Genomic DNA, 12267 nt, shown 5'->3' on the forward strand with positions numbered 1-12267 from the left:
CAGTAGAGGTTAGTTCAATGTCATTAAGAGGGGATCTTATCCTCCTGAGGGTATATGCTCGATTTGTGATGGAACTCCCTGCCGTTAAATCTGAATTGTTGCTATTTTAAGCTGTCTTTCCCCTTCCGTGTGGGTTTCGGAATGAGGCCCCTCTATTAAAGCATTGAATGACTGCTGATCTCTTTTCTGACAGGTTAATGTCACCAGGGAGGATTTGCCCAATGACATGCCTGTGTACCTGCGAGCCCTGGGCAAAGGAGACTGGTTTGGGGAGAAAGCCCTGCAGGGGTATGTTGATTTATTTCTGAAAAGGCCATATAAAGATTTTTCAATACTGAGTGAAACCTACTTCTTTCCAATCTCCTCCAGATATAGTATGTAAGTGATTGGAATATGTAATACCGGTATGTAACACCCCACTCTGCACATTCAGTCCAAGATCACCTCATAGGGACCAAGTGGAAGGTCGAGAGTAAAAGTGAGATAGAGGGAGAGTTTGAGAAAGAGGGTTAGGATAAGAGTGAAGATGTGATCAGGTCACCACACTGTGTGTTTATCATAGTGAAGAGCCCCACCGTGTCCGAACAGTCAGCAGCCTCTCTCAGATCACACTTAAGGGAAAGTCACCCCAAAGTTCAGCTTTTCACATGTTACAATTCCCCCGCTGTTGCATATTGTTAACCTGTTAGAGGCCATGGAGGGAGGCACTATTGCTGAAGAGATTGTATTGTGGAAGAGAGGTCAGATCAGTCGATCAAGTGGTGTGTATTATGAAGTACTGCATCACATTTGATGTAAAGTTAATACAAGTAGGCCTACTTTATGGGAGATACAGTACAGATGAAAGACAAAAGGAAAAAGGCTTCCTCCAATTGTGTTTATACTCTTTGTTTGTGAGGGTTTCATCTCCCTGTGTTAACCTAACAAAAGCTCTTCCCTTAGCATGACAGCTACTTGAAGTTCAGCCATTCTTCTCTGTACTTTTATAGCTGTGGAACAATGCTATTCAGGTCATTGGTCCTAAGGTGTAGACAGCAGCAGCTATCACACTGATTAGAACAGTCTATCAATGAAGACCTGGGGCTCCTTCTTTCACTCAGTCAGTCAGTCATTGAGTCCGTGTGGTGTGAGGACAGTTATCCAAGATGGCGTAGCAGTCGAACGTGTGTTTTGTCTTGTCCCGTGTAAATATCATTTTCCACGTTTTTTTCTTCTTCTTGTGTATATTTTAATCTCACGTTCCGTGTACGGACTGAATATACTCTCCTGCAACCCGCCTCACCCAATATGGTACGGATCTGCTATTTTTATACTTTAGAACCGGAACCCCCATCAGAAGCTAGCCAGCTAACTAGCTACTAGCTACTAGTTAGCCACTGCTAGCGTTCTTCACCGTTAACTCGGACACTGGCCAGCCTCAGCTCGGTCAATACCTGCCAGTCTGCACAGCGATAAGCCTTGGTTTCATGCATGTTAACATCAGAAGCCGCCTCCCTAAGTTTGTTTTATTCACTGCTTTAGCACACTCCGCCAACCCTGAAGTCCTAGCTATGTCTGAATCCTGGCTTAGGAAGGCCACCAAAAATCCTGAAATTTCCATCCCCAACTACAACATTTTCCGACAAGATAGAACTGCCAAAGGGGGCGGAGTTTCAATCTATTGCAGAGATAGCCTGCAGAGTTCTGTCATACTATCCAGGTCTGTGCCCAAACAATTTGAGCTTCTACTTTTAAAAATCCACCATTCCAGAAACAAGTCTCTCACTGTTGCCGCCTGTTATAGACCCTACTCAGACCCCAGCTGTGCCCTGGACACCATATGTGAATTGATTTCCCCCCATCTATCTTCAGAGTTCGTACTGTTAGGTGACCTAAACTGGGATATGCTTAACACCCCGGCCATCCTACAATCTAAAATAGATGCCGTCAATCTCACACAAATTATCAAGGAACCTACCAGGTACAACCCTAAATCCGTAACCATGGGCCCCCTCTTAGATATTATCCTGACCAACTTGCCCTCCAAATACACCTCTGCTGTCTTCAACCAGGATCTCAGCGATCACTGCCTCATTGCCTGCGTCCGTAATGGGTCCGCGGTCAAACGACCACACCTCATCACTGTCAAACGGTCCCTAAAACACTTCAGCGAGCAGGCCTTTCTAATCGACCTGGACCGGGTATCCTGGAAGGATATTGACATCATCCTGTCTGTAGAGGATGCCTGGTTGTTCTTTCAAAGCGCTTTCCTCACCATTTTAAATAAGCATGCCCCATTCAAAAAATGTAGAACTAAGAACAGATGTAGCCCTTGGTTCACCCCAGACTTGACTGCCCTTGACCAGGACAAAAACATCCTGTGGCGTTCTGCATTAGCATTGAATAGCCCCCGCGATATGCAACTTTTCAGGGAAGTCAGGAACCAATATACACAGTCAGTTAGGAAAGCTAAGGCTAGCTTTTTCAAACAGAAATTTGCATCCTGTAGCACTAATTCCAAAAAGTTTTGGGACACTGTAAAGTCCATGGAGTAAGAGCACCTCCTCCCAGCTGCCCACTGCACTGAGGATAGTTAACACTGTCACCACCAATAAATCTATGATAAGCGATCATTTCAAAAAGCATTTTTCTATGTCTGCTTTCCACCTGGCTACCCTTACCCTGACCAACAGCTCTGCACCCCCTGCAGCAACTTGCCCAAGCCCCCCCCCCCTTCCCCTTCACCCAAATCCAGACAGCTGATGTTCTGAAAGAGCTGCAAAATCTGGATCCCTACAAATCAGCTGGGCAAGACAATCTGGACTCTCTCTTTCTAAAGTGATCCGGCAAAATTGTTGCAACCCCTATTACTAGCCTGTTCAACCTCTCTTTCGTATCGTCTGAGATCCCCAAAGATTGGAAAGCTGCCGCGGTCATCCCCCTCTTCAAAGGGGGAGACACTCTACACCCAAACTGTTATAGACCTATATCCATCCTGCCCTGCCTTTCTAAAATCTTCGAAAGCCAAGTTAACAAACAGATCACCGACCATTTAGAATCCCACCGTACCTTCTCCACTATGCAATCTGGTTCACCTCAGCCACGTGGCACCTCAGCCACGCTCAAGGTCCTAAACGATATCATAACCTCCATCGATAAAAGACAGTACTGTGCAGCCGTCTTCATTGACCTGGCCAAGGCTTTCGACTCTGTCAGTCACGGCATTCTTATCGGCAGACTCAATGGCCTTGGTTTCTCAAATGACTGCCTTGCCTGGTTCACCAACTACTTCTCAGATAGAGTTCAGTGTGTCAAATCGGAGGGCCTGTTGTCCGGACCTCTGGCAGTCTCTATGGGGGTGCCACAGGGTTCAATTCTTGGGCTGACTCTTTTCTCTGTATATATCAATGATGTCGCTCTTGCTGCTGGTGATTCTCTGATCCACCTCTACGCAGACGACACCATTCTGTATACATCTMGCCCTTCTTTGGACACTGTGTTAACAAACCTCCAAACGGGCTTCAATGCCATACAACACTCCTTACGTGGCCTCCAACTGCTTTTAAATGCAAGTAAAACTAAATGCATGCTCTTCAACCAATTGCTGCCTGCACCCGCCCGCCTGACGAGCATCACTACTCTGGACGGTTCTGACTTAGAATATGTGGACAACTACAAATACCTAGGTGTCTGGTTAGACTGTAAACTCTCCTTCCAGACTCGCATTAAGCATCTCCAATCCAAAATGAAATCTAGAATCGGCTTCCTATTTTGCAACAAAGCTTCCTTCACTCATGCTGCCAAACATACCCTCGTAAAGCGGAATATCCTACTGATCCTTGACTTCGGCGATGTCATTTACAAAATAGCCTCCAACACTCTACTCAGCAAACTGGATGTAGTCTATCACAGTGCCATCCYTTTTGTCACCCAAAGCCCCATATACTACCCACCACTGCGACCTGTATACTCTCGTTGGCTGGCCCTCGCTACATATTTGTCGCCAAACCCACTGGCTCCAGGTCATCTATAAGTCTTTGCTAGGTAAAGCACCGCCTTATCTCAGCTCACTGGTCCCCATAGCAGCACCCACCCGTAGCATGCGCTCCAGCAGGTATATTTCACTGGTCACCCCCAAAGCCAATTCCTCCTTTGGCCGCCTTTCCTTCCAGTTTTCTGCTGCTAAAGACTGGAACGAACTGCAAAAATCACTGAAGCTGGAGACTCATATCTCCCTCACTAACTTTAAGCATCAGCTGTCAGAGCAGCTTACCGATCACTGTACCTGTACACAGCCAATCTGTAAATAAACATAATTCCACTTTGACATTATGGGGTATTGTGTATAGGCCAATGACACCAAATCACAATTGAATCCATTTTAAAGTCAAGCTGTGACACAACAAAATGTGGAAAAAGTCAAGGGGTGTGAATACTTTCTGAAGGCACTGTAAACCGTATGGTGGTGGTACAGTGGTACTGTATATCAATGGTATACAGTCAATGGGCCAGACTAACGTTTACAACAGTGTGCAGTTTGTTCCTCGTAATGAATAAAACACCAAGAAAAAAAACTAGTTAAACTAATAGGTGATAAAGATAAGACCCGAAGGGGTAACAGTTTCATATTGTTCTACTGAATAATGTAGGTAATAAAATAATGAATCTCATACAGGCATTTGTTTTTATAAATCTATTAAGATTGTTTTGTTGCTAGACTCATACACCATTGAAATATTGTTCATATAATTGGAAACGCAATAAATGTCTTGCGTCTCACTGGAGTTTCCTCTCCTGAGTTAATAGCATTAAAATTCTTGCTTCTGTTTTCCACCGCAAACAAAGGAAGAGAGATCTTGTTATACGCTGCTTTGATGTTCACCAGAGTAGCAGCCACAGCCATGAAGAGCTAGGCTTTAACAAGCTCGGGTGGTGTATTAGTTAGACTTTGAAAGGCGCCACATCTCCAAATGTGTGTTCTTCATCTGCCTCTCGCTCTGTTTGATCTGTCCCCCTCTCCTTTGTCCTAATTAGCACGCTCCGGTTGTTTTCTCCGTAATGAATTCAACATGAATGATAAAAAGTCCAACTAAAGGGCGATAAAGATAAGACCCGAAGGTGTAAACAGTTTCATGTTGTTCTACTGAATAATGTAGACAATAAAATAATGAAACGCATAAAGGCATTTGTTTTGATAGATCTGTTAAGATAGATTTATTTTGTTGCTAGACTCATACATCATTGAATTGTGTTAATATAATTGGAAACGCAATAAATGTGTTGTACCTCACTGGAGTTTCCTCTCCTACGTCCATTACTACATCAAGCCAATCAATCACTGCTTTAGTTGGTGTGCTGTTTACCCAAGCGATATTTGCATGCTAGCCCTGTTAGCATGGTTCTGGGGGAGGAGATGATGGAGCCGTGAAGAATTGACTACAGACAGGACTGCACAATAGTCCTTGTGGTTAAAAAGGTGTGAGTGGCTTACTGGCTTTGATGTGGAGGAGGCTGTATGCTAAGTGCACTTTCATATCTGCCCAACACAAAACACCTTGTTCCCTCACATTAAGGCTAATTATTGGCTATTAGGGAGATGTCAGGACTCTCGCTCACTCGCGACACACGCACCCACAAACATCTTTCTTTCTCCCTCTCAGCCATACATGCCTGAACTTTGCCCAAAGATGTTGTACACCAAGCAGTGCTCGATTCATCATAAGAGCCTTTCAGCTGCCGAGCTGTAAATGTCACCAGAGTTAGGCAGCTCTCTGCTGCTTAACAAAGCCCCCCCAGAAATCTGCCATCTCTCCTAATCTACATTTCAGTAATATAGCAGACACTCTTATCCAGAGCAACTGCATACATTTTCACACTAGTCCCCCATGGGAATTGAACCCACAACCCTGGCATTGCAAGCACCATGCTCTACCAACAGAGCCACACATGGATTTTCTTGGCTGGGTTGTGATAAACCGAGGTGTTAAATGCCTACGGCATTATATTTCCCCCTAGTCTTTGTACTGTGCACACGTTTCCATTGAGACGGACAACCATAACCTTTCCTCCAAGCTGCTCTCTCACTGGTTGTGATTGGCATTGGTGGAGGCATGGTCTACTGATGCTCAAACTGAGCTGTGGAGCATGGCTGTCATTGCTCAAGTCTCTCTTTCTTTCTCTCTCTCTCTCTCTCTCTCTTCTCTCTCTCTCTCTTCTCTCTCTCTCTCTCTCTCTCTTCTCTCTCTTCTCTCTCTCTCTCTCTCTCTCTCTCTCTCTCTCTCTTCTCTCTCTCTCTCTCTCTCTCTCTCTCTCTCTCTCTCTCTCTCTCTCTCTCTCTCTCTCTCTCTCTCTCTCTCTCTCTCTCCTCTCCTCTCTCTCTCTCTCTCTCTCTCTCTCTCTCTCTCTCTCCTTCTCTCTCTCTCTCTCTCCTCTCTCTCTCTCTCTCTATCCTTATCTCTCTCATCTCTCTCATATAGTAGTTATGTAATATTTGATGGGTGATATGTTTTGCTAGCAGTATATGTGGTGAGATAACAGTCCCAGTGTGGCTACCTTCCATGTTTATCTCTCCCTGTTCCTGCCATGATATGTGGTAATTGGTTTGAAGAGTGGCATGTCTCGAAAGCTCTCCTTTCATTTTACTGGGAGATATCTGGTGATATAGCAGGTCTATAGTCTGCCGTAGATGTTTCCATCTCCCTGCCATAATATGTGCTAATTGGCTTGAAGAATGGCATCCTGCTCCCTCAACGGGAGATATCTGCTTACACGTATCAGCTGTGTAACCAAACACTGAAATGAAGGTATACTGCTAGTTAGGTGGTCCAATAGTAACAACTGGGATTAATGCTGTATTGCTGTAAGTGACATATCCGTGTGAAATGGACACCTCAGCCTGCGTCTTCAGAACCGCATGGTGTTCTTGTGATATCCAGGGAATTGTTGCTTCATCCATCAGCAGGGGGGAAATCACAGCTGTTTTCCCTGGTCTGTCTATTAGGGGGCTCAAATGTAATAGTTGGGCTGGATGGATAGATTTCCTCTCGTATTCATCTACCCGTCCCTCTCCCCTCACACTCTCTCCTCCTGTCACCAGATAGTTCTGTCAAATTAGATGATTCCCATCCCCTCTACTCTAAAAACAGACCTGGTCTCACTGGCATGGCCCACGGAGACAGCCTGGACTGGACAGCTCAGGGCAGGCAGCTGATTTCATGGAAGATGGGGTATCAGATGGGGTATCAGATGGGGTATCTGGGTAACCTACGACACATGGAGGAGAGTTTATTCCGTAATGCATTGTAGATACTGCTGTTACATGACCATATTGAATTCATGTCAATTACAGGGATGCCTGTAACATAGAGATGCAGTATACTGTATGGCATTACTAGCAAGGTGATCGGCTACTATTGTGCTATTTTATTTCATGATGAAATCATCTGGACATTCACCATTCATTGCTGTGATATAAATTACATGAATCTACTAATGGGAACTTCATCTAATAGTCTAGGGAAGTGGTCACATTGCTGTCTTTGTCAATACAAAGCCACTAATGCCGCGCGTTAGTGAGAGAGAGAGTGTGTGGACGTTTTCACAGATGGATCACAGGTCATTATGGAAACCACTGATTCAGAGTCGTTTGCAGATTCAAGTGATTTGGAAGAAACTTCTTCAGGTTACCGTGAAGGGGATTTGATGATGAAGTAGACAGCTGGTTGTTACTATCATCTCTTATTCTTGATTTGTTTCTGTGTTAGGAAGGATTGTGTGATGGCAAAGTTAATTAAATKAAAATGTGACATTGTGCAATGGGGCCTCCCACTCCTCTTTCTATTCTGGTTAGAGCCAGTTTGCGCTGTTTTGTGAAGGGAGTAGTACACAGCGTTGTACGAGATCTTCAGTTTCTTGGCAATTTCTCGCATGGAATAGCCTCAATTTCTCAGAATAAGAATAGATTGACGAGTTTCAAAATGTTTCTGGCCAATTTGAGCCTGTAATCGAACCCACAAATCCAGATGCTCAACAAGTCTAAAGAAGGCCAGTTTTATTGCTTCTTTAATCAGCACAACAGTTTTCAGCTGCGCTAACATAATTGCAAAAGGGTTTTCTAATGATCAATTAGCCTTTTAAAATTATAAACTTGGATTAGTTAACACAACATGCCATTGAAACACAGGAGTGATGGTTTCTGATAATGGGCCTCTGTACGCCTATGTAGATATTCCATAAAAAATCAGCAGTTTCCCGCTTCAATAGTCATTTACAACATTAAAAATGTCTACACTGTATTTCTGATCAATTTGATCTTATTTTAATGGACCAAAAATTTGCTATTCTTTCAAAAACAAGGACATTTCTTAATGACCCCAAACTTTTGAACCGTAGTGTATGTAATATGTATGCATGCATGACTGTAGGTTGCTTTGGATAAAGGCGTCTGCTAAATGGCGTATATATGTGTGTCTTTGGGGGATGTGTATGACTGATTTGTTTTCAATTTGTGTCCCCACAGAGAGGACATCAGGACGGCTAATGTCATTGCTGCTGATGCCGTCACCTGCCTGGTCATTGACAGAGAGTGAGTAGTACCCTGTGTCATCTAAAGGTTTACTTTTAAATGTGTGCAGTTTGTTGTAAGTTGATTAACCCTTTACTGCCATGAAAAAAAGCAATTGTAGTGCAGAGCATAAACCACACATCACAGTAGCATGACTATTATAGGATTGGTATGTTTTAACAAAGGTTTGCTGTGTTGATCCATATCATTGGTAATAGATCATTCATCACTCATCAGTATTATGCAATTTATTCTAAAACTCGAAACAAATATCTTCCCCACATTTCAAAAGTTTTTACAACTACATCATGACATAACGCCATACAAAGAACATAGAGAAGAGTTCCTGTTTTGAATGACAAGCAGCATGGTAAAACAGCGGGACTGGGGATGGAGCACTGTGCACTGCATGGTAGACAGCCTGTTCTCTTCTACTCCCCATAGACCTCATCAGCGCTGTGTGGGCCTGGGTCTCTGTGTGTCTCTGTCAGAACCAGAGGCAGGGCTAAAAAAAGGCAAACGCAGCACACAAACGCTGGAGGCAAGAGAGGAACATTTTTCTATTCGCACTCTGCAGGAAATACGCCATTCATTTGACCGTGTTGGCCGCCTGAAAGCTTTATGGCCGAGTCTGTTAAAGAGGGCTTGTTTTGGCTGCCACGCTGCGCTCCCTCCGCCATCATGCCGTTGTCGTGCACTTAATGGTATGATCACTGTTGTGGATTGGGATTCCGGGAGGTTGTCTGAAATAGCACCCAATTCCCTATATAGTGCGCTACTTTTGACCAGTGCCCATAGGGTAGTGCACTATATAGAGATGCAGACCTGGTACCAAACCTACACTCGGACACGGTGGTCAGGGAGAGTCAACTGAGTTGATTCCGTCTCCTCAGATGTGCTAATAGAGGAACATACTGTATATCAGGCTTGATGAGACTAGCCTACTTTTTGTGCTCTGTCTGGCTCTTCACAGTGGCGGTTGTTAGTAGTGTCGTTTAGGAGTTGGATTTGCTCTGGCTGCTACGTATAGCTATCTGGCCTAGTCTATAAACTTTACGATAAGTCTAGGCTATAAACTTTTTATCTCTTCTGCATTACTAATATCAAACACATTTATATGGCAAGTCGGCCTTATCCAGTGCGATTGGACAACTTATATATGGGCTTTTATAGGAGAGGCACAATAAGAATGCAACTTTAAGTGGGTGTGAACTCTATAGTTAGAGCAACGCAGTTCACACTTCAAATGCCCTTTCATTGGCCTTAATGGTCATATTTCCTGGATGATATCTAATGTTTTTGCAGTCATGAAATGATAATAAATTCCTTCAGTCTAGACACATAATGAGGTCACAACTGTCAGGAGGTTGTGACAGTTCTTGGCTAACCTCACTGGACGTCAGTTATTCTCTACCACTTACCATACATCATGTTGATTGTGTGATTACTTTTTCGGAAAACTATTTCATCAAAGATCCTTGTAAAGAGCTGTACCAGTCTGACACCTCAATCTAACCCCGGTGAGAGCAGACTCATAAACCTCAGAAATAACTCCTGATGTCTACAGTATATCTATCTATATGTGTAGTGATCGGGGGCACATGGGAGAGTGAGTATTCTGTTCTGGAACACGAGGCTGCCTCTCAGTGCCCGAGGGCCAGGACACACGCTTTTCAGCATTGTTGCCTGCTGGGAGAAAATGCCCCAGAAGCAACACTCCACAGACAGAGCTCCGATGTGTCACATTTAAATGGCCACTCCGCCAACCTGCCCCCTCTCACTGAAATGCAGGTTGGTAATCAGACCCCTCTTAGCCCCTCTAATGGTTTCAGGCGCTTTGAAACAGATGGCTAAAAAGAGCACAGAAGGACCCTTAATGACAAAAACCTGAATACGCTAAATGGGAAAAATGATCCATTTTGAGGACGCTCCATCATAATCTGGTTATTTTTATATAACCAGACATGTGTCTACTTCTTTAGCTTGTTTTTCCTCTATAAGAGATAAGAGAAAGTCTCAGCTATGATATCAGGGTTTACCTGTCAGTCCTTTCTATTTTTATCATGTTTAAATGTATTCTATTATCACATTTTGACAGTAATGTGTCATTACTTTAAAATGGCCAACTCCATACTAAATTGTAAGTAAATAGTGTTATTAGAGCTTACGTTTTATGTACAAACTCAAATAGACAATAGAAGATTGCATCTAAAAAAGACAATGATTTACCATACCTTGTCAGGTAAATAAATTTGATTGCAGACAACATGTCTGCCTTGTTAACCTTGACAGTATCATTGATGACAATATTTATTCTCCAGAACAGCTAACATCCACCATATCTTGTGCGTGACAGTACATTTAGGATTGCCTTTTGAATGTTCAAAGCATGCCAGCAGACGTATATTCTTGATTTCGGAAAGAACAGAAATGAAACGTCAATTCAATCTAGTATGGACAGTCAGATCTGTTGATTGTTTTAATGCATTTCCTCAATCAAACTAAGACGAGCACGCCTGCTCTCCTCCCATGCATCTCATCACTGTGAGAGTTTTCAGCAAAATGCTTTCATCAAAATGAATTCTCGATTGCATAGAATAAAATCAACCAAATCATATATTATTTGTCACATGCTTCGTAAACAACAGATGTAGACTGACAGTGAAACGCTTACTTACTTTTTTTTTTTTTAAGTAGATTAATGGAAGTAGTGACACGAGGAATAAATACATAGTGAATAACAATAACCAGTACTATCTGCACCGGATTATCTGTATCGACCCTTTTTGTACTAACTTGTTTTGTCTCATCACATATTCTACTGCTAATGTTTATTATCTGTCACTTTATTCCTAGTTATACTGTATGTACATATCTATCTCAATGACCTGATACACCTGCACACGGACCCTTATCTGTCACTTTATTCCTAGTTATACTGTATGTACATATCTATCTCAATGACCTCGTACACCTGCACATGGACCCGGTACTGGTACCCTGTGTATATAGTCAAGTTATCGTTACTCACATTATTATTATGTGTTTTACTTTTCTATTATTCTCTATTTTCTTTCTCTCTGCATTGTTGGGAAGGGCCTTAAGTAAGCAATTCACTGCTAGTCCACACCTGTTGTTTACGAAGCATGTGACCGAATACAATTTTAGATTTTTTTWAATTGATTTTGAGGAAATATAACAGGGTGTACCAGTACCGAGTTGATGTGCAGGAGCTCAAGGTAATTAAGGTGTGTGTGTGTGTGTGTGGCGTCAATACTGTATGGATGTGTGCGCATGTTATGTGTGTGTGTGGGTGTATGTACAATACCAGTCAAATGTTTGGACACACCTTCTCATTCAAGAGTTTTTCTTTATTTTTACTATTTTTACTATCTATATTGCAGAAAAACAGTGAAGACATCAAAACTATGAAATAACACATATGGAATCATGTAGTAACCAAAAAAAGAGTTAAACAAATCCAAATATATTTTATATTTGAGATTCTTCAAAGTAGCCACGTGTTGCCTTGATGAAAGCTTTGCACACTCTTGGCATTCTCTCAACCAGCTTCATGAAGAATAATTTTCCAAAAGTCTTGAAGGAGTTCCCACATACTGTATGCGGAGCACTTGCTGGCTGCTTTTCCTTCACTCTGCGGTCCAACTCATCTAAAACCATCTCAATTTGGTTGAGGTCGGGTGATTGTGGAGGCCAGGTTATCT

General features: G+C 42.9%; 1 protein-coding gene across 5 annotated transcripts in view; it reads left to right on the top strand.

Annotated features, from left to right (window-relative positions):
- Nucleotides 1–12267, top strand: part of prkg1b (protein kinase cGMP-dependent 1b) — a 155870-nt gene that overhangs the window by 121339 nt on the left and 22264 nt on the right. For all 5 annotated transcript variants that reach the window (XM_023993141.2, XM_023993140.2, XM_023993138.2 and 2 more), the window contains 2 exons: nt 194–288; nt 8498–8563. In XM_023993141.2, the coding sequence (XP_023848909.1) occupies nt 194–288; nt 8498–8563 (161 nt within the window). The remainder of the gene's footprint in view (nt 1–193; nt 289–8497; nt 8564–12267) is intronic.

The sequence above is a fragment of the Salvelinus sp. IW2-2015 genome, linkage group LG8 (genome assembly GCF_002910315.2).
Source record: "Salvelinus sp. IW2-2015 linkage group LG8, ASM291031v2, whole genome shotgun sequence".
In the NCBI taxonomy this organism is placed as follows: domain Eukaryota; kingdom Metazoa; phylum Chordata; class Actinopteri; order Salmoniformes; family Salmonidae; genus Salvelinus; species Salvelinus sp. IW2-2015.